Here is a 23,703-nt window from a genome sequence, read left to right on the forward strand (position 1 = left end):
TTTTAACATCCTTCCCAATCTTACTCTTTAAAGCTAATAAATAGGGAGAAAAACTTTTTTCCCCCTGATCTGAGACCATTCCACAAATTGAAGGGCTGCCAGCAGCATATGCTTTTTGCAAGAATAATTGAAAACATCAACTGGAGAGCACAGAATTCTTTTGAAAGTCTGCCAGTATTTGAAGTAAATTCAGCAAAGGAACAAAATAAAACGTCCAACATCTTACCCTTTAGAGTTGCCTTCTTAGGAGTTGGTCTCTAATTTGATTTTTAGCTATTCTGATACAATTTTTATTTTATGATTGGCTTTTTGCTTGGATCGGATTTGACTTAAATGAAAACCTAAGTGCTAGCAAATAGACAATTCACCAAAGCAACCTGTTATCTCTTCACATTTAGCTTGAATTCATTTTTAATCCTTTAACAATCTGCAGTAATATTGTCCTAAAGAGAGTGAGCTTGATTATAATTTTACTTTCAATATGACGGCTGTCAATGTTGCCCTGATTCGTGATACCAAGTGGCTGACTTTAGAAGTCTGTAGAGAATTTCAGAGAGGAACTTGCTCTCGAGCTGATGCAGATTGCAAGTTTGCCCATCCACCAAGATTTTGCCATGTGGAAAATGGTCGTGTGGTGGCCTGTTTTGATTCTCTAAAGGTGAGTCCCATCTGAATGCACATAATTTAAATGTGTTAATTTCTATGTTTTTTTGAAATAATGTGCCATGAAACGAGTAGAATTAAAAATAGCATGGAAGTGGTACATTTTGTTTTTTAAGACAGAATGTCTTAAAGATAGAGAGTTTTAAAGACAGAACGTCTTGAAGACAAAATGTCTTAAGATTTTGTATTTGTAGAACTAAGCCAAGTCTAAAGCTTACTCCACCAACACCCACTTATCAAAATGGATACGCATAAAGAATAAAAATTTAAGTTTTTGTAGAAGTGAGGGATTTCAGCCTTGCTATAGTTTACTTTTTTGCATATGATTCAGATTTTAAATACAGTGATCATAATTCTTATATAACCTAGAGAAGCTCTTTACTGAATTATAGCTTATTATCCATACTTTCAAAATGTACTTGGCAAGGACCAATCAGCTTTCAGAGGATAAGTAAAGTCAAACTGAGGGAGTATAAGGTGAAAATCTGACCATCCAGGGGGGAAATGTTGGCAGTTTGAAATTTCTCAAAGTATGTTTTGAATCTTTAACTTAAACATATTGCTAAAAAACTAGGTTCATTAATTTTCTCCCTGAACAGCTGATTGACCAATTACAGATTTATGAATATATTTTGTAAGGAAAGTCCTATTGCCCAGGTCATCAAACCCTAATGTTATGTACTAGAGTATAAACAAAATATGAGGGCAGATGAGGTATTATGTAGATTAGGACACATATTATTGCAGAGCAAGAAAATGCACTGATTTTCATGTTTTATTTATAGTTATCCTTAAGTTAAGAATAAAGATGTACAAATTAAAACACAGAAGCAAAAAATGGTAATGGATTTCTGGTTTAATTAATAAGATTTGCTACGATGCTGTTGGGTTTTTTTTTTTCAAAATATGTCAAAATGAATTAAGCTTAACAAGAACTTTTCAATTTCTTGATATTGTTTTGTCCTCATCATGACTAATTTTACCTCATTAACATTTTTATTTATGGCTGTATTGGCTGACAGAGATGTGCACCTTCACGTGATAGTTTGCTCAGAAAACATTTTCTCTAGTGATATACAGGTTGACTATTCCTTATCTGAAATTCTTGGTACCAAAACTGCTTCGGATTTTGAATTTTGGAATATTTACATATACATAATGAGATAGCTTGGGATAGGATCCCAGAGTGAACATTAAATTCATTTATATTTCGTATATATATCTTTGACACATAGCCTGAGGTAATTTTATACAATATTTTAAATAATTTTGTGCATGAAGCAAAACTACGTACGTTGAACCATCAGAAAACAAAGGTGTCACTGTTTCAATCACCCATGTGACATCATGCCAGTATTCCAACAGTCTTGAATTTGGTAGTATTTTGGGTATTAGATTTTTTGACTAAGGATGCTCAACCTGTACCACCTAAGGAGTTACTTTTTTTTTTTTTTTGGAGTTGGAGTCTCACTCTGTCACCCAGACTGGAGTGCCGTGACATGCTCTCAACCACCGCAGCCTCAACCTGCTGGGCTCCGGCGATCCTTCCACCTCAGCCTTCCGAGTAGCTGGAACTACAGGCGCGTGCTACCAAGCCCGGCTAATTTTTGATTTATTATGGAGACGAGGTCTCACCAAGTTGCCTGGGTGGGTCTTGAACCCGTGGGCTCAGGCAATCCACTCGCCTCAGCCTCCCAAAGTGCTGGGATTACAGGTTGAGCCACCGAGCCTAGCCAGAAGTTACTTTTACTTCTTATGGGTTACTAAAGCATTCCAATTCAAAAATGGAAACTTGTTATTGCAAAAATACAAATAATTTCTACCACAGAAAATCTCTGAAATCCTTTTATTTACAGCAGATATTATGACTAAATGGCTTATTGTATTTTCTTTATTTTTGTATCATTTAAGTTTCCTCTAAAATTAGTTTGTGTATTAATTAAATCTATTGCTATCAGACTGGGCAGTGCCTTGGAGTGGAAAAGAGTGCTGAGCTAGTCAGGGGGAAAAGGAGGTATCTTTCATCCAGTCCATACAGAGGAACAGGGGCAGCACTAGGCACTTTGCATATGTTGCTTCAGGAGATCTGGGGTACAGTCTCAGCCTCACTACTGTATCTGACCCCAGGCAGATCTCACAAATCTTGAGTTACTTCATCTCTAACAGATGGGTAATGTCCTCTCTTCTACCGAATTTCCACGATTACTGTGGAGATCCAGTGAGATAATACAAGTGAAAAACCGTGTATCACTATTAAAGTGAATCAAATGAAGGCTATCTTCTTTGTATTAACTAAGTATTTGTTGTAGGAGTTCTTCAAAAAGGTTCTGTTTAGTTAGGGTTTATTATTTAAAATATAAACTTATGTTCCAAATACACATGCCCAAATTCAGTTGTTCTTCAAGCTAAGTATCACTGTTTTTATGGTTTACTCTGTGATACAGAATTTCTTGCAGATGTTGTAAATTATTTTAATGCATCTTAGAATGTGTAAAGAGATGTGTGATTTTCCTACTCATTGATATACTGTAGGTCAGGGTTCCCATTTAAAGACAAAAGAATACCGTAAACTAAACATTTTGATGACAAGTGATATGGAAGATAATTGTTTACAAAATACATACTGTACTACCACTTTAAAGCTTGAAAAATGTTTAATTCAGAGTCAAAATAGATAATGAACAATGAATATTAATGAACCACTTAATGATTTAAGCAAGATGTCTACTCACTTTGCCCACCGTTTTTAAAATAATTTTTGCATTTTGTTAATATCTTGATGACCAGTCACACAGGATAGAGATGATTTATATAATCTTTACATCCTCAAATTTTAACAAAAACTTCAATATTTTAAATATACAAAGCCTTTTAGACAATTATTTAAATTGCCATTTAGGTAGCACATTCATCAGAGTTCCTTGTCTGCACAAAATCTTTGTGGATCTCTTTTATATTATTTTTTATCCATGATATGCATGAAAGCTATATTAACTTGAGGGTAATTGACCTGTGTGGATTGTACTACTATCACATCTATAATACACAAATAACATACCTCAGTGGTTACTGCAGCATTTGCTACCCCTCTTGTGTTTTTATACTAGAAACACCACCGAAATTTATCTATGTACTATTTCTTCTTCCATGAGTGGTTAAATAACTGAAGCAATCATTTGATGAGTTAGGGGCTGCTGCTTTTGTGTGTGTGTGTGTGTGTGTGTGTGTGTGTGTGTGTGTGTGTTTTATAAGGGTTTTATTAGCATTAGCTACTCTACCAATGATGATTCTTTGCCTTCTTAATAGGTACGATAGATACAATGTCATATACTCACCTCATAATGAGAGAATGTTATGAAAATAAGAAGAGCAGACTGGATGTCTGATTGTGTATTGTTTTGAAGTACTGTGTCCATCACGACATGAATGTTGAATGTTCAGTGATGAAGGTTGTATCATCTTCAGGTAGTAATCTAGTGCAGCCTATAGATTAATTTCCAGTTACATAGAAGAGTCTCGTGTCATATTGGTATGCAGCTGTTTTTGATTCAATTACCTCGTCTGCTTGGCACCTGTTTCCAAATTTCTCTTCAAAGTTTCACTTGATCCATTCTATGCCAATTTATCGATATTACAGTTTATTTTTTTATCTATGTTAGTATCTTAGTAAATGTCCCTTGGATTTAGCAAAGGATCATCATTTTTAAAACTGAAATCAATCATTGTTGTTGTCTTCATAGCCCAGCTATTCTGCTTCAGCAATATCATGATGTCTTGAACCTTCTTTTCCATACTTAAAGAGTGTGATATCAGTCACCTATTATTCAGGAAGGATATAAATGTCATTATTTCATTATGCGAGATCAACACCTATCACATCTGTCCTCCCTGCTCACCACTTGAGGTAGTTTTGTCGTAAGAACTTCCTGGTGGCCATTGCTAGATCATCACCGCCATTGCCTTGCTAAGCTATGGAGTGGCCATGTTTTCTTAAGCTTTGGCCCCCTTCCCTACCTTGGGGAGGTGAATCTCCTCTTTCTCTCTCTCTCTCTCTCTCTCTCTCTCTCTCTCTCTGTCTCCCGATCCAATTCACTTTCTAAATAAACTACATTTTCTTATCTTTAAAAAAAAAAGAAGGCCAGGCTCGGTGATTCAGCCTGTAATCCCGCGCTTTGGGAGGCCGAGGTGAGTGAATTGTCTGAGCCCACGGGTTTGAGACCTGCCTGGGCAACTTGGCGAGACCTCATCTCTACAATAAATAAAAAAATTGGCACGTGCCTGTAGTTCCAGGTACTTGGAAGACTGAGGCGGAAGAATCGTAGGAGCCCAGCAGGTCGAGGGTGTGGTGGCCGGGAGTGGCCACTGCATTCCAGTCTGGGTGACTGAGTGAGACTCCAACTCAAAAATAAATAAATAAATAAATAAATAATAAAATAAAATAAAATAAAATAAAACTTCCTGGTAAAGGCCATAGCAACAGGCAAAATCAGAAGATATTAATAACAACCCATATACATTCTTTAAAAAGGGGAACTGAGTGGGGGCATGCACATAAAACAATCACACACCATGTCTTCAGACATCATATATAATCACAAGAATAATAATATGTTGACAAATATAACCTGTTGTATAAGCATGTGGATAAGAACCTATCCTTGTAATTCACATTGGCCCATGTTACCAGGATATTCTGCACTAGTACCACTAGTCACAGCAGTTTTAGCTAGTCTAAATTTGACTATTTAAAAAAAATTATTTTAGAGTTGTGGGGTATTTGTGAGGATTTGCTATATGAAAAAATTGCATGGAGGCAAGGTTTGGGCTTCCAGTAAGCCCTCTCCCTGCCCAGTAGTGGACATGGTACCAAATGAGTGTTTGTGTATCTTTTATTCCCCTGCCCTCTCTCCTTTAGCAGTGCCCAGCATCTGTTGTTCCCATCTTTATTCCTACATGCCCAATGTTTTGTGCCCACTTATGAGTGAGAACATACAGTATTCAGTTTTTTGTTTCTGTGCTCGTTCACTTAGAATGAAGGTCTCCGTCTGCATTCATGTTGCTAAAAACCATGATTTTGTTCTTTTTTATGGTTGTGTAGTAATTCCATCATGTATATGTGTCGCATTTTCTTTACCTAGTCCGCTTTTGATGGGCATTTGGGTTGGGTCCATGTTTTTGCTATTGTGACTAGTGCTACAATAAACATACACATGCAGGTGTCTTTTTGGTAGAGCAATTTATGTTCCTCTGGGTATATTCCCAAATCTGGGACTACTGGGTCAAATGGTAGCTCAATTTTTAGTTCATTGAGAAATCACCATACTGCTTTCCACTAAGATCAAACTAGCTTACATTCCTACCAGCAGTGTAGAAACTTTCCCTTTTCTCTAATAGCCTAGCCAACACCTGTTGTTTTTTGACATTTTGATGATAGCCATCCTGGTTGTATCTCATTGTAGTTTTGATTTGCATTTCTCTGATGATAAGTGAAGCTGAGCATTTGTTCATGTTTGTTGGCTGCTTATATGATATGACTTCCATTGAGAAATATATATTCATGGTTTTTGCCCAATTTTTAATGGTATTATTTTTTTTCCCTGTCAATTTGTTTGAGCTCCTTATAGAACCTGGATGTTAGGCATTTGTTGGGTGCCTAGCTGGCAAGTATTTTTTTTTTCCCATTCTGTGGGACGTCTTTTTACTCTCTTGATGGTTTCTTTTGCTGTGCGAAAACTTTTTAGCTTGATAAGGTCCCACCTGTCAATTTTAGATTTTGCTACATTTGCTTTTGAGGACTTGGCCATGAGGTCATTGCCTAGACCAATGGCCAGGAGAGTGTTCATAAGTTTTCTTCTAAGATTCTTATAGTTTGAGGTTTCACATTTAAGTCCTTGATCTGTTTTGTGTTAATTTTTGTATACGGTGATTGCTATGGGTCCAGTTTTATTCCTCTGCATGTGCTTAGCCAGTTTTTCCACCACCGAATGTTAAATGTAGTTTCCTTTCCCCATTGTTTATTTTTGTGAGCTTTATTGAAGATGAGTTGGTTGAAGGCCTTTGGTTTTATTTCTGGATTCTGTTTTGTTCCATTGGTCTATGCATCTATTTTTGTACAGTACCATACTATCTTGGTTACTGAAGGCTTGTAGTAAAGGTTGAAGTCTGGGAGTGTAATGTCTCCAGATTTGTTATTTTTGCTGAGGACCACTTTAGCTATTTGGGCTCATTTTTGCTTCCATATGAATTTCAGTATTGTCTTTTCTAGGTCTGTGAAAATTTCTGGTAGTTTGATATGGATCGTGTTGAATCTGTAGATCACCTTTGGTGGAAAGGACATCTTTATGATATTGATTTTTCAAAACCATAAGCATGAGATGTTCTTCCATTTGTTTGTGTCATCTTCAGTTTAGTTGAGCAGTATTTTGTAGTTCTCATTGTAAACATCTCATTTTGAAAGATGTTTAGATGAATGCTGAGATACTTTATTTTTGTGTGTGTGACTATTGTGAATGGGATTGTGCTTTTGATTTAACTCTCAGCTTGCTTGTTTTTGTTATATACACATGCAACTGATATTTCCTGAGACTTTACCAAAGTCATTTATCAATGCAAGAAGGTTTTTGACAGACTCACTCTCTTGGGTTTTCTAGGTATAGATGCATATCATCTGTGAAACAGGATAATTTAACTTCCTCTTTTCCTATTTGGATACCCCTAATTTCTCTCTCCTGACTGATTGCTGTTGGTAGGACTTGCAGTACTTTGTTAAATAGGAGGGGTGAGAGTGAGCATCCTTATTTCGTTCCAGTTCTTAGGTGGAATGCTTTCAGCTTCTGCTCATTATGTATGATATTGGCTACAGGTTTGTTATAGATGGCTCTTATTATTTTTAGGAATGTTCCTTTGATGCCTAGGTGCTGGAAGTTTTTTTTATCAACAAGGAATGTTGGACTTTGTAAAATGCTTTTTCTGCATCTATTGAGATAATCATGTGGTTCTTGGTTCTACACTTGTTTATGTGGTGGATTACATTTATTGATTTGCATATGTTGTACTAACCTTGTATCCTGGGAATGAAGCCCACCTGGTCATGGTGGATGATCCTTGTAATGTGCTGGTGGATGCAATTTGCTAGACTAGTGTTGAGAATTTTTGCATCTATGATCATCAGAGAAATTGCCCTGAACTTGTCTTTCTTTGTTGAGTCTTTGCCATTTTTGAGTATCAAGATAATATTAATTTCATAGAATGGGCTAAGGAGATTCCTTCCTTATCAATTGCCTGAAATACTTTCAATAGAATTGATACAGCTCTTCCTTGTATGTCTTGTAGAATTCAGCTGAGAAAGTGTCTGGCAAAGGTTTTTTTTTGGCAGGGACATTGCTTATTACTGAGTCCATTTCTTGGATTGTTATTAGTCTATTTAAGGTTTCAATTTCTTCCTGTTTCAATCCTGGGAGGTTATATGATGCCAGTAATTTCTGCATTTCCTTTAGGTTTTCTAGCTTACTTACATACAGATGTTTGTGGTAATCTCTGATAATCTTTTGTATTTCTTTACCATCAATTTTATCATCACCTTTTTGTTTCAATTGTGTTTGCTTTAATTTTCCCTTCCTTTTTTGTTAATCTGGCTAGAGGTCTGTCAATCTTATTTATCCTTTCAAAGAACTAGCTTTTCGTCTCATTGATCCTTTGTATGATTTTTTTTTTAGTCTCTATTTCATTTAGCTGTGAACTTGTTTTGATGATTTCCATTGATCTGCTGATTCTGGGATTAGATTGCTCTTGACATACAAGCTTTTTTAGGTGCTACGTTAGACTGTTTCCTTGAGAACTATTTTGTTCATGCTTGATTTATGTCCAAGTATGTGGTTGATCTTGGAGTACACTCCATGTGCTGATGAGAAAAATGCATATTCTGTGGTTCTTGGGTGAAGTGTTTTGTAGATGTCTATTAGGTCCAATTGATTGAGTGCCAAGTTAAGGTTCTGGATTCCCTTGTTAGTTTTTTTGCCTTGATGATATGTCTAAGGCTGCTAGTGGAGTATTAAAGTCTGTGACTATAATTGTATGACTGTCTACATCCTCTCTTAGTTTAATTAGCAATTGTTTTATAAATTTGGGTGCTCCTGTGTTGGCTGCGTATATACTCAAAATGGATATTTCTTGCTGGTAGATTGAGCCTTTTGTCATTATGTTGTGTCTCTTTAAGCTTTTGTTGGTTTAAAGTCTGTTTTGTCTGATATAAGAGTAGCTACTCCTGCTCTTTTCTGTTTTCCATTTTCCTGGAGTCGCTTTTTCCAGTCCTTTACTTTGAGCTGGTGGATGTCATTTGCAGTGAGATGGGTTTCCTGAAGGCAACAGAAGGATGGATCATACTTCTTTATACAATTTGCCACTTTATGCCTTTTGAGTGGTGCATTCAGTCAATTCACACTTAAGTTAATTTTTGATTTGTAGGGGTTTGTTTCTCTCATGTTGCTATTAAAAAGCTGCTTTGCATTTTAGGTTTTGTGGTTGATTTTTATGGTCTGTAAACTCTGTGCTTACTGAGTTTCTTCTGCTTTTGTGTTAGGTGGAACCATTCTTTAATTTCTGTGTGTTGAACTTTCTTAAGCATCTTCTGAAAAGCTGATCTGAAGGTGGCATATTCTCTTAGGGTTTGGATGTATGGGAAGGATTTTAATTCTCCTTCATTAATGAAGCTTAGCTTGATAAGGTAGGAAATTCTTGGCTGGAATTGATTTTTTTGAAAAATGTTAGAGATGAGACTCCAGTCCCTTCTGGCTTGTAGCATTTCTGCTGAAAGGTCTGCTGAAATTCAAATGGGACGTCCCTGGTAGATTGTATATCCCTTCTCTTTAGCTGCCTTTAAGAATTTTTCTTTCATGCTCACCTTGGCAAGTCCAGATTATTATGTGCCTTGGGGATGGTCTTTTCATGTTAATACCTCACAGGAGTTCTCTGAATCTCTTGCATCTGCATAGCTGCCTCTCTAGAAAGATAGAGAAGGTGTTCTTGGATGACTTCTTGGGAGGCTTGTTCCAGGGTGTTCCCAGTTTTCTTTTCTCTCAAAGATGACAATCAACTGTAGATTTCATCTCTTTACAAATCCCAAAACTCTCTTAAGCTTTTCCCATTCTTCCTAAGTCTTTTCTCCTTGTTTTTGTCAGACTGAGTTAGTTCAGTAATTTGATCTTCAGGCTCTGAGATTCTTTTCTCTGCCTGGTTGATTCTGCTGTTAGTGTTTGCTATTGTGTTTTCAGATTCCAGGAGAGAATTCTTCATTTCCAGAAGTTCAGATTGTTTCTTTCTTAGAATGGATAGGTCAGCTTTCACTTCATGCACTGTTTTTGTGACTTGGATTAATTGCATGCCCACTTTCTTGTGGATCTTGTTGAGTGTTTTTGCCATCCATAACAAAATTCTACATTCTACATTCTACATTCTAGATGGGTTCCATTACTTGGGATCTGGAAAGCTCTATTGTGGGTGTTGACATGTTAAGACTTTGGGAATTGTTGGTATTATTCCTCATCCTGTGATGGCAGTCTCTTTTCTTTTTATTTTTTAATTTATTTTTTCATTAGATATGGTTGCTACTATTGGGGTATCAGTGTGGTGTGTGTGTGTGTGTGTGTGTGTGTGTGTGTGTGTGTGTGTGTGTGTTGTTTTTGTTGTTTTTATGCTGACCTCCCTTCTCTGGTCTGCTTGTAGGCGAGGCAGTGGTAGAGGGCAGGATTGTGAACTGGGGGTAAACCTCCCGGCACTGCTTCACTGGTGCAGTCTAGTGGGGGCAGGGCAAGTCCTTTTCTTTAGTTCAGAGGCTTTCCCCTCCCTCTGACACAAGTGCCAGGAGCTCTGGCTGTCTAGGAGCTCTGGTAGCCTTCTCCCTAGCCTGCATACCTTGTCAGCAGGATTGGGAGGCAGCCAGGAGGGGTTCCACAGCTCTCCTCTGACACAGGTGCTCTTGGTGGTATGATGTGGCCTCCTTCCATGTAGGTAGGACAGCCCTTTCCTCCCAGGGGTAGAAGCAAAGCAGCTGTTCTGTTAGCGGAGAGTTGATATTTCAGCCTCAATCTGCAGGTGGGCAGGACTTCCCCTGCCGTGCTGCACAGAGGTGCCCTGCCTCCTAGTTCCTGCCCTGCTCCATGAGAGGGGCTTTTATTGTGATGGTGGCACCTTGAGGATAAGCCAAATCTGCCACCTTGATCTAGGGCTGCATCAGATGTCGGTGCTACCTGAAGTGGAGTGTCACCCCTGCTGGGTCCTGTAGAGGGAAGGAGAGAGAGTGCTCACATGGCACAAATTGTCCCTGAAGGTTGTTTCCTGCAAAGCCTCTCCATGGGAGGGGTTGGTGGCTGCTGAGGCTGGGGCTCCTTGGGAATTGGAGTTAGATGGGATCCATGTGGATCCCGCTGGTGTCTGTCCCAATTCGGGGCAGTTATCCATCCCTGGCCAGTGCAGAAGGGGTACAGAGGGAGGGCCTGGGTTGTCTCTCCCTTGGCTGGAACTGCAGAGGCTTGTATGAGGTGTGTAGAGAAAAAAAGCTGTAGCTTTCATTTACCTCTTCCTTTTCCAAGAGTACTCTCCCAATTTCATCATGGGGCCACATCTAGGGGTGTCCAGGACTTAGAACTGTCTGTCCACCAAACCCCCAGGTGACTGTCTCACACTCAGCTTTGGTTTTCATGCTGATCCTCGAGGCCCTAGGTCTGCTCCTCCATATGGGTTTCTTTTCTGAGAGCAGCAATTGTGGGATGTCTTCAGTCAGCCATCTTGGCTCTCCTTCCATATTTGACTATTTTTGACTGAATATTTAGTCACCCCTGTTTGCTAAGGGAAAGTTTACCAGAAGCTAGGCTCCTAGCAACATAATCCCAAGGGTTTTTGGATTATGCACGACTTAGTACCATTTATAAGCCTTATCAAAGAGAACTGCTTTCATTATAAAGACATGTAGGCAGCACTTGTCATTCTGAGAGTCAAGGAAAATAACATTATTTAAGGATCTCTATCTTCTATAATGCTGATCTTTTAAAGAACGTATTCTTGACTGGTAAAAATCAATGTTATTTGGACATTCCAAAAACCTCTTTTGAAAGAAATAAGGAATTACAGATAGTATCCAAACAATATATATTTATAGGTCCGCCTCACATTTTAAACTTTTTATTTTGAAATAATTGTGGACTTCCAGAAAATTTACAAAAGTAATACATGGAGTTCCTCTATACTCTTTACCCAGATTACTCTAGTGTCTACAACTTACATACTATGCATAGCACCGTTATCAAAACCAGGAAATTAACACTGGTACAATATTCTTAGCTAAACTACTCAACTTTATTTGAATGTCACTAGTTTTCCTCCTAATGTCCTCTTTCTGTTCTAGGATCCAATCCAAAATGCCACATGGCAATCACTCCTCATGTGTCTTTATTTTCCAATCTGTGACAGTTTTCCTGTCTTTCACAACCATGACACTTTGGATGAGTACTGGTCAGTTACTCTCTAGAATGATTCTCTTTGGGCTTTTTCAATGTTTTCTCACAATTAGGTCATGCATTTTTGGCGAGAAAATCACAGAAATGAAGTGCTAATTTAGAAAAAAATTAGTAACATATTTGATGGACAAAATTTTTTTAATATACCAAGAATTTTAATAATAAAAAATACACATTCAAGGGTATTTTCCTAGAAAAATAGGCAAAGGACTTAAACAGCAATGCAAGAAGACAGTTTGATGGGGACATTTTGATGAGCCTTATTGACACAGCTGCTATGATGCAGCCATGTGTTTCAGCTGTCCCCTTCAAAATGCGTGATCCCTGGCCCTTCCCCTCTCTCTAGCCTCCAGAGTACTTTCACTGTTTATTTACTCATTTCTGCATTGTTTTTCTTTTACAAATATGTTACTAGCAAAAAACAGAAAAAGAATAAATAAATAAATAAATAAACTGTTAGACAAAGGCAGTCTCTTTAAGGGGAACCAAAATCATCTCTCTAAAATACATTTTATTATATTAAATATTTGTATAATTGAATCCTAAGAGAAAGATTAATAATTTAGTTGAGTGTTTATCGTCTGGAACTAAAAATAAGAGATTTTGCTGGGTTCCAAATATTTTTCTTCATTCACCCATTGTCTGTCTATATCCACCTCATTCGTTCATTCATTCATTCATTTGATAGGTTCTTACTGAGTGAGCCCCTATTGTGTTCATTAGCAGTGAACCAGAAACAGTCATTGTCTTCATGGAGCAGATGTTCTCATTGAGGGTTGGAGGAGGGGCAAGTAAAAAAGGAACAAATATTCAGGTTAATGATACATTGTCAGGTGTGAGAACAAATGAAGCTGGGAAAGGGTACAGAGAATGCAGGGCCTGCTGTTTTAGATACCATGCCCAGGGAGGACCCTAATGAGGAGATCTTTGAGGAGAAGCATGCAGGAGGGGAGAGAGTGAGCAATGAGGATTTTGAGGAACACTTCAGGCAACAAGAACAGTAACAGCAAAAGTCCTGAAGCTGAAGGGGGCCTTGTGTGTATGAGGAGCCTCAAAGTCATCAGCATGGCTGGAGCAGAGGGATGAAGGGTGAGAGCAGTAGGAGATGAGTTCATGGAAGTAGCAGGAATGGAAAGATTAGGTAGGGCTCTGTGTATTATGCTAAGGAGTTTGGATTCTATTCTAAGAGCTGGAAAGGTTGACATAATTAGGAGAAAGCAAGCCTACACAAAGTAAGGGAGTTTCTATTCTTTATGTTTTAAATGGAAAAGACTGATTTCCATGAAGACAAACAGCTCTTATTTATAGGTAAAGCATAGGCCAAATGATATCTAATTTCTAACTATCCTTCATTTCTTTTTTTTAAACTTTTAATTTTTTTATTTTAAAGATGTGGGCTACAATTCATGGTTAGGTATACAAATGCTCATTATGCAGGTATCCTTGTTGATGAGGTGTGCCTCCTCTTCCCCAGGCAGGTTCCCACTACTGCCAATCCTGCTTCCCCACCCGCCTCCTGGCAGTTTCCTGCTACTGCCAATCCTTTTTCTTATGGCATTACGATTATTGTTCAAGCTCTGCTTATGAGTGAGAGCATGTGATACTCAGTTCTTTGTTTTTGTGAAAGATCACTCAGTTTTATAGACTCTAAGTCCATCCAGGTTGCTATGAAGTTCATTATTTTGTTTTTCTTTTTGGCTGCGTAATATTTCATTGTGTATACATACCACATTTTAAAAATTTAGTCCTCTTTTGATGGGCAGCACGGTTGGTTCCATGTTCTTGCTACTGTGAACAATGCTGTGATAAACATATATGTGCAGCTATCTTTTTTATAGGATGATTTGTGTTCTTCCAGGTATATTCCCAGTAAGAGGTTGGTGGGGTCGTATGGAAGATAGATTTTTAGATCTTTTAGGAGCCGCCACACTGTCTTCCACAGAAGATGTACTAGTTTACACTCCCACCATCAGTGTAGAAGTGTTCCTTTTTCATCACATCCTCTTCAGCATCTGGTTGTTTTTTGAGTTATTGATGATGACCATCCTGAATGGAGTTAGGTGGCATCTCAGTGTAGTTCTAATTTGCATTTCTTTGACTATCCCTCATTTTTAAGACTTGTAGTTCAACTACAATTCATACCTCAATGCCAGGAGTTAGCAATAAAGAAATCTCATGTGAAGAAAGAGTGAACACAGCAGGTCTGGTGGCTTAGTCTTTGTATATCTCCAAGGGAACCCTTAGCCATCCTCTGGGAATATGGCCCTCGTTCAGTTTGTTGCTTCTTGGTGATTGTGTTGTATACACCTGAAACAATGGACCATGCCATAACAGCTTGTCAGGATTGCTTTGCTCCAGATCAAGATTGATGATGTGAACCTAGATCCATTGATTGGGTCCTGACTTTTAGTTGCCATGGCCAGTTGGTAGCAGGATGTGCATATGTGGCTCAGTCCCATCTGAGCCTCAGACCTTGAGACTAGACATGGGCTTCCCAGGGCAGAGGCATTCCATACATACCTCTGTAGTTTGTTGCTAGAGAGAGTCCTGTGTGTTTCCTGTGTGGCCCTCATCAAGAAAGGACGCTGGAAGCCTCTTCTGGGATTCTTTTTAATCTACTGGTGTGCATCTTTTTCCTGATACTTTTTGCTTTGTATTTTTTGCTGTAATAAATTTTAGTGTGAGTATAAGTTACTATTGAGTCTGTGAGTCCAGACAAATTACTAAACAAAGTCCTTCATACATTATTGCTGTTATAATATTTACTTGATGAATTTTTAATTTTTCCTGCTTTTTACGTTTTCTCCTATTAAAGTTTAAATTTTGAATAGATAATATTTTCTCACAGTTCAAAAATTTAGAAAACAAATCATAAATTGATGAAGATCAGCAAAATGTAGTATATGTGTCCATACAATGGAATATTGCTCAATAATAACAAGGAACAATGTACTGATACATGCTAGAACATGGATGAAGCTTGAAAACATCATGCAGCCGGGCTCGGTGGCTCAGTCTGTAATCCCACACCTTTGGGAGGCTGAGGAGAGTGGATTGCCTGAGCCCACGGGTTCAAGACCCGCCTGGGCAACTTGGCGAGACCTCATCTCTACAATAAATCAAAAAATCAGCCGGGCATGGTAGCATGTGCCTGTAATTCCGGCTACTCAGAAGGCTGAGATGGAAGGATCGTGGGAGCCCAGCAGGTCGAGGCTGTGGTAGACAGGAGCGGCCACTGCACTCCAGTCTGGGCGACAGAGTTAGACTCCAACTCAAAAAACAAAACAAAACAAAAAGAAGACATCATGCTAAATGAAAGAAACCAGTCACAAAAGACTGCATATTGTATGATTTCATTTACATGAAACATGGTAGATATGGAACACAGACTAGTAGTTGCCAGAATAGTGGGTGGATGGGTTGGGGACAGTGGGTAGTGATTGCTAATGAGTACAAGATTTCTTTTTGGAACAATGAAAATGTTGTTAAATAGTGGTGAATTAAAAGAATTAAATCTTGTATAAATATACTAAAAGCCACTGATGTATATACTTTAAAGGGATGATTCTAGGATATGTAAATTATATCTCAATAAAAGTTAAAAAATAAAGCATAAAAGAATATTTAGTGAAATTTCCTCCTCATCTCTTTTCCCAGTTCACTAGAGTTTACCTCCCAACTATATTTTTAGTTTTCCCTCTCTCACAGATATTTTATGTATATACAAGCAAATAAGTTCATACGTATTCTCTCTTTTTTTACACAAATAACAGCACTATTCTCCTTGACTGTTTTCGTTAAAAATGTTAAAATTTAAAAAATGTAAAAGGAGTATCATGCTGATGCTAATCAAAAGAAACCTAATGGTGCTATATTTATAATCAGGATAAAAAGAATTACACAGGAATGCTGGACTCTAGTTAAGAAATCTGTTCCTCACAGGCATACATAAATATTTTATGTGGATACTAGGGTAGAACAAATAAATGAAAAGAGAACAGATAATGAGAATCTGTTTTCTAACCATCAGAGAAAGTTAAAGAAAGGAGGGAAGGTTAGGATGAATTCTGTGGTATAGATTAGAATGGAGACATCTGTGTATATATACAGATAAGCAGATTCAGAAATATATGTAGATGTGTGTGTATGCATAGGTTAGTATGCATACTTTTACTTCCTAGGTTTGTCTTGAGAGGACCTAGAAGCAATGATACCCCAACAGCAATGAGCACACCCAGTACCCTCATCTTGTTGTCTAATACCATTCTCCAATAAAGAAGCCAGAGCTCCTTGGAGTAAAGGCTGATTCTGAACTGAGGCAGGGAAAATACAAGATGAAGCTATAATGTCTTTTGGTGCCATAAAGTAAGGAAATGCTAGAAATTCATGCTTTCATGAGGACACAGGAGCCAATATGAAGGAGCTCCCAATGGCTAAAGTTGGAACAACTTGAGCAACCAACTAAATAATGAAAGTCTTTCACATGTATCTCCTGTCCTTTGAGGCTTAGAAATACAGTGGAATATTGTTGTTTCTTTTCATTTTTCTTTCTTCTTTAAAAAAAACAACAACTCTGGGTATGGTAATAAGAGAATTCTGAAATCCATTCAATGACTGATGCTGGACTGACCCCCAAAAGATAGATGACTCAGATAACTAAATAGTTAAGAACAGCACTTCACAAACCTAGCAAATCACGAATTTTAACTGTAGAAGGAAGAACATTCGATTCAAAAATTGTATCATTTACAATGAATAAAATGGAGACCCAATGAGACTCTCTCAATGAATAACTCTTGCTACTTGCCTGAGGTCATATATGTAGTTATCAAAAGAGCCTGATGACTTCAATGTTCTTCTGATTATTTCAGTCTTTTTTCCTTATGTAGGAGAAGGAAATGGAGAAAAACATCAATTGGGCTACTGTCTTACTAAACCAAAAGCATCTGGCTCTTATCATGGTCACTCTGCTCCACTTGACAGTGGGATGCACTGCCTGTGAAACTTTATGGTTCTCCTTTACTTTTTGTACTTGAAAGTGGAGCATGGAGAGGCAAACTTTTTATTTGCTAATCCCTCCCTCTTTAATGTTTCAGGATAGTTTATTTAGATTAAGACTTTAAGATTTATATTTAGTTCATTGACAATCACTTGAACAATTTGTTTTGTAAAAAGCAGGAAGAGTAGCAGGGTGTTTTGAATTTTAAAATAAAATCATCTAACTTTGTGATACTAAACATTGTTTAATCACTGAGTGTCAGAACACTGAGCTGTCTCTGTTCTTTTGTCCATCCTTGTCCCAAACACTGCACTGAATTAGCCAGCCAGAATTGGGGGTTATAACAGTGACTGTGGGTCACCTACATTTTCACTGCATAAAGCTCTTTGGTGTCTGACTTTGTTATATACTAATTAGTCCAATGCCCTGGCCAGCTAGAAAGGTACCTCTCATAGGTTAACTGAAAATATTACAGTAGCGATTCAGCTTTATTATGGGTCAATTTTTTTTTGTAAAATAACGTGGAATCTAGCCCAGCTTATTTAAAATGGTTGCTTTATGGGATCATAGCTCAAGATCCTTTTTCTCTCCACCTCACAGCCAAGTTGCAATTGGGCATCTGGTGAGAAAGGACTTGGGATAGGGCCAGAGATGTATTCCTCAACTACAATTTGATGATACAAGTAAAACTGACTGTTTGCCAGAGGGACTCCACTAAGTAAGAGAGATGTGAAAACTTGAAATTTGAGAACTGTCTATCATATGTCAATTCTTTTGTTTGGAAGAAACTCTTACATGTTAGGAAAATATATATTCCTGATCCTACTTGGTCAATAAATATTTCTCTTTATATAGCATAGTTGTATGACGTCATTACAAATATTGTCTTTTTCTCTCTATCAGATTTTTGTGAAATATGGATAAAAGGTACATCTGGAAATAGAAATTAGTTCTTCTGAGAACATGACTTTATTCATAGAACATCATTTACATATTGATCCTTTTGCCTTTACAGATGAGCTTTCTGCATGTACTGTCCCTAAGGTGACCCTGTTTTCCTCCATCTCAGTGTGTCACTTGATCCTTGACTTATGAGACTATTTCAGAGGAATCTTAACCATTTGCGTTTTTCTCATTAGCTCTAAATAATCTTTTCATTTTCTTGTGCTTCTTCCATTATGTAATCATTCTTTGGTTTCTTAATTTTGTGGCTTTGTTGTTGATTATGTCTAATCCAGATTTATAATTCTGCTTATGTTTTCAATAGTCCCATTTCTGTGCCTCCATTTCTCATCCTAAGGTCAAGTTTTCCTGCTAGATGAAATTAGAATTTTTTTAAGGCAGGATTTATCGAGAAGACAAAAAAGTTCCCACAATGGGAGGGGACCCTAGGGGATTGCCCGAAATTAGAATTTTAACTCACTTTTTGCCATCTTTCGTGATACTGTTTTCTTAAAAGTCAGTGCACACTTCCATTTGTTCTTCAACCTTTTAATTTATAAATTATTTCCACTATTTGAGCTTAACCATATTGTCTCTAGAGTAAATAATTTCTTGGTATCAGGTTTATGATGAGTTTGTATAATATTTGTTAATGTCATGTCTAATTTGTTATTTAATTAAATAGATATGCCTATACTATCCATCTGTTAAAAACAGTTTTGCAGCTATAACTTGGTTATAGGCATGTAAATGTGTGCCCTGGATTGGATTTTTTTCTATCATAAGTAGGCTTTTTTTCTGTTGAAGCTCAAATTTTTATTTACCCACTGGAAGTTGGTAGACAAGAAATTAGCCTTTGCTTCTATCAGTATTCTTATAGGTAGACAGTAGACAGTGAAGGCAGTTCCCACACTGTGAAAACTATCCATAAATTTGAAAACATGAAGTCCACAGTTATATAGCTGCATTAAATATGACACATTCCCTAAACCGAGGCATGTCCTGTGTGTCAGTCATGATTTCCTAGCTAACCACATGGTAGCAATGTTCTAATTTCGGACTTTAGCATGCAAAACTGCAAATAGAATACTTTTTCTGTGACTTTAAACTCTTTTACCATCTTTTATATGCTTCTAAATACACTGAGCAGATAGTATTGTAGTATCAATAATCTGTTACTCAGTTTCAAATACATTTTAGAGATCGCATTCTTATTTTTACTTTTTTAGAGATGGAGTCTTGCTCTGTTTTAAAAGTACCTTGTTTTAAGACCACATTGTCACAAACCTTTGTTCATCATCCTATTTGTGAAAGATAGTAAAACTGAAGTAACAATCTGAAAATTTTTAATATCTCCATGAACTCCGTGTTTTTGCTTTTAGTGTTTGACAAATACCTATCCCAGGAGTTGTTTTTCTGTTGTTATGGTTTATGCTTATCACATGCTCCACTTAAATGAATTTAATTTTTTCCAGCTTTTATAAAAATATAATCTTTATAGTTTCTGTAATTCCCTGGCTATTTAACTTTTTGTTAGCCAAGAAAGCATTCTACATAGAAAAAAAATTCAGTCTTTGGTGCAAGCAAAAAATTAAAACCATGTCCATCTTTATTCTGCCAGTACCTCACTGAAGGAAGAACTTCACTTTGGAATATTGACTTATTTTTCAAAGAATCCTGAGACATAGTCTTGAAAAATGCCTTCTTTTTGGGTGAACTGCAGATGCAATCATTGGAGTATCTGGAATGAAACATGGTATCGGCAAGTAGCATAAACAGAACAAGGGCTCCTTGTGTGGCCTTGAGCAAGTCATAAGAATCCTACTGTCTCTGTTTCTCTTCATACAAGAGCAAGCAGCAGCACTCAATTTGTAGGACTATTGGTCGTGGTTTACTGCAAGGATTTTTATAAATGTCAAGAGCTATTTAATGCTGAAAGTCCTGTTAAATCCGTTAAGAATTCTATGTACATTCAATTCCCCAAAGAAATGAGTCATTCAACAAACATTTATTGAAACCTATTACTTGTTAGACACTGGGCTTCGTACTGTGCCGAATACAAAGTTATGGAAGACATGGTTCCTGCCTGACCTTTTAGTATAAGGTTGTTTGTGTTATGTGTCATAAACTAGTTACAACCCAAAAGCTAAGAGTCCAAGGGGAGAGGAAGGGACTGGGATTACATCCAGCTGTGGTAGTTAAAGACACAGTTGTCAGAGAGGTATTCTTTGAAGAAGGGATAGGAAGATATTCCAGGCGGAGGGGATAACCTAGCAAAGATAGAAAAGAAAAACAATGATGTATTTGGGCAGTTGGGTGTTAAGTCAGAATGGCTGAAGCATAGAACTTGAGTTGTAGAGCAGTGGTCTTACAAGTCAGTGAAGAGTTTGGACTTTATTTTGTAGCTCAGGGCAATCTGACAAATTTTAAGCTGAGAAATGACATCATCAGTCTATGCAAGAAAATTGTTAGAAAAAAGGAGACTGGCAAGAGGAAGGACCTTGCAGAAAGCGGTTGAAATTTGCAAGGTATGAAATGATAAGGTGGTGACAGTGGGAAGAGAAAGCCTGTGATGGAGTTGAGAAACAGTTGAAACCAACATGGTTAAGTACGAAGTGGTGGTCATTTCATTTCAGCTTGCTGCTCTTGTACTCATTTCAATATCATATTTCGCTAAAGTTGAAATAAAGTTTTGTCATACATTTTTTGTTTGTTTTGCATTAGATGCCATCTTGTTTACCACCATATTGTTTGGGTCCAGCATTTATTAGGACCTTGAAAAATATTTTCTGAATGAAACATGAGTTTATTGAACCACTTTGAGAGAAGGAGAACAAATATGAGCTCAACTGAGAGGTGCCCAGTAAGTTCTTCATCTGCAACTGTAGTTTCGCCCTCAGTTTGATTTTTATTTAAATATGGATGAAAATTTTATATGCCCATGTGCCAACTTCTCTCACTCAACAACATTTTAACCTAGATTTGATAGCCTACAGATTGCTGATATTTGCAAATTTAATTCTGTCCCTTAGAATTATAGAAATGTTCTTTGGCCAAATGTTGTTGGATATTCTCCAACTGTTACATTTTAAGTGTTTTTAATTTTATGTAGGTTTTTAAAAAAATTGCTAAGTAGCAACTGTTAAATATTATTTTTAAATAATTAGTGTGATAATCTAGCAATATTTTCATTTCAATATTATTCATTATTTCCATCTAAAATGTTTGAAATGGAATTTTATAGCAGATGGGTAGCTTGCAAATCAAGGTATTCTTGGAAGCATGATTAATGCTAATAAGGTCATTGTGAGTCAAGTACAAGGTCATAGTCTGCAGAAAAGAGTTTTCTGAAAAAGATGACTGCCTAGTCCAATAAAAATATATATTTAAAGTTTAATCAATAACTCTTATTCTAAATACAGAAAGGCAAAGAAAAATTCTAACTGCGAGAGCCCATGTAGTGATGATGCTTTTAAAAAAACCTCAATAACTAGAATTCAGTCCAAGCAATCTGCTTTTAAAAGAAAAAAGAAAATAATAAAAAGGTAATTTCAAGATGGAAGTTTAAGAAAGTATCTCTAAGCTTATGAAGTATATCTTCCTCATCTTCATTTCCATTTCTAGAGAGTAATTGCTGGTTTTCAGAGGAGGTGATCCTGAGGTCTTCGTGCCATTCTCAGTAACCAAGATACGATTCAGGTTTGGACAACTGACTCTGCTTTCAAAAACAAGAAAGGTGTCTGGAACATTTTAGAGGGGTGTTTGAACAAAGAAAGAAACTTACAATGATTTTAGCTATTTAGCAACATTCAGTTGATATCAAGCTGTGGCAATGATTTCCATAATTGTGACTTACATATGTCAATAGGCAACTGACAGGTAGAACAGAGTCAAGACTACCTCACTCTTCAAATTCTCGAGATCTCACTCTGGTGGCACATGACATTTTCTTCATCTTTGAAATGATAAAACATATTTGAACATATGTTACTTATTTCTTCCACAAATTCTCCTATTCTCCCATGACAGAAATATCGAAGAAAAATTGACGTTGCTTCTGAGTAAGAGATAGAAAGAAAAAAGGGTTGGGGGGAGAAAGGAAAGAAAGAAAGAAAAAGAAAGAAAAGTAAAAAAGGGAATTGGGAGATAGTTATTGAAATAGTACCATTCCAGTAATAATGTATTTGAAGCAAATGGTGTAATGAATAAAATAACATACTAATGAATGAAGGATGATATATAGAGACTCCTCCTTGCCAAGAGAGTGTTTGTTTTTGCCATTTTTATCACTCATTTTCTATTATAAACTCCTCTACTTTCCTTGCAACAAAAATGAAGAGCTGTGATTATGACCCAGAGAGAGAAGTCATTCTCCCCATCAAACTTGCTTTTCCTCCTTCTCAACAGCACGTTTGATTTCTCCCTTTTTGTTCACAAGCCCCAAAGAGGTGTCAAGTCCTAGGGCCCCTCAGCATTCGGTTGTTTGCTTATTTGATGTGAAAAGTATTTTCCTCCTTTCAGCTTATCTCTTCCTGGATATCTTTTTTTGGTGATGTGAGGAAAAAGGGTAATGCTTTCAAATGATTGAGGATTTTGTGATGAGTAAAGGTATGAATTTATTGGAGAGCTAAGGGGAATTTATTAGAAAATCCTTTATTCTGTTAAATTGGGGTACATAGCAAACATTTAGAAAATACTGGAAAAGTTTGTAAAGCAAATGTGAGCAACATGCAATACAGAGCTCTTATTTTAATAAGTACTTACCATTATAACTAATAGGCCTAGTTTGTAAACAGAAAATGATTGCTTCCTAGGAGATGTAGAATAGATTTTGAGAAGCCCAGTCTTTCTTTTTCATGACCTGGACTGGTCTTGGTTTACTTGACTACTAACATCATTACTGATTTCAGAGGTGTGGAATGAAGATGTTCAAATCCCTTCAATATGACCTTTTCGAAACTGAATGATCAGTAACATGACAAAATACTTAGTAAATAGCTAAATCCAGTGTTGGATAGAACAGTATTTCCTTAGAGCAGGGGCTCTCCAATGACAGGCAGACTAGTAACACCGGCATCGCCTGGGCACTTGTGAGAAATGTAAATTCTAAGGCTCTACGTAAGACACCTACTGAATCAGTAACTTGTGACGGGGAGGGTAGGCCTAGGAGGGTGGGGTAGAGTCCTGTCAGTCTGTGTTTCAATAAACTCTCCTGATAATTCTGATGAATGTTAAAGTCTGAGAACCATTGGTTTAGAGAAAACCATAATGGTTCAAGAGAGTGCCAATTAAGAATGATGTTTCCAAGTTTCAGAATTCCCAGGACTACTCCCCCTCTCCCCCACCCCAATGTGTTATTGTTGGTGTTCTCCCAGTGACTCTTCCTTCCTCACTACTTCCACTTGTTCGAATGGTTTCTTTCTTGGGTTATTGTTTATATTCAGTTCTGGTGGAAGGGAAATGGTGTCTGTTCTGGAAGACTTATTTATCTTTGGAAGGCCTATTAACATTTCCCCCCAAGGAATGTCACAATACTTATTAGCTGAGAAAAGGCTCTGAGAGGTACTGCATGAAAGACCAGGTACAGTA

The 23,703-nt window shown here is 37.2% G+C and overlaps 1 protein-coding gene across 2 annotated transcripts in view; it reads left to right on the forward strand.

Moving 5' to 3' along the window:
* The first annotated feature begins 402 nt into the window (after positions 1 to 402).
* Positions 403 to 23,703, forward strand: part of MBNL3 (muscleblind like splicing regulator 3) — a 68,405-nt gene continuing 45,104 nt past the window's right edge. The window contains exon 1 of one of the 2 annotated variants that reach the window (XM_008067445.1): positions 403 to 658. In XM_008067445.1, coding sequence (XP_008065636.1) covers positions 482 to 658 — 177 coding nt within the window. In that variant the 5' untranslated portion in view covers positions 403 to 481. The remainder of the gene's footprint in view (positions 659 to 23,703) is intronic. The other variant, XM_008067446.1, reaches the window with a different exon arrangement.

This window comes from Carlito syrichta, unplaced genomic scaffold, assembly GCF_000164805.1.
Source record: "Carlito syrichta isolate Samal-C Ts95f unplaced genomic scaffold, Tarsius_syrichta-2.0.1 Scaffold309624, whole genome shotgun sequence".
Lineage (NCBI taxonomy): Eukaryota > Metazoa > Chordata > Mammalia > Primates > Tarsiidae > Carlito > Carlito syrichta.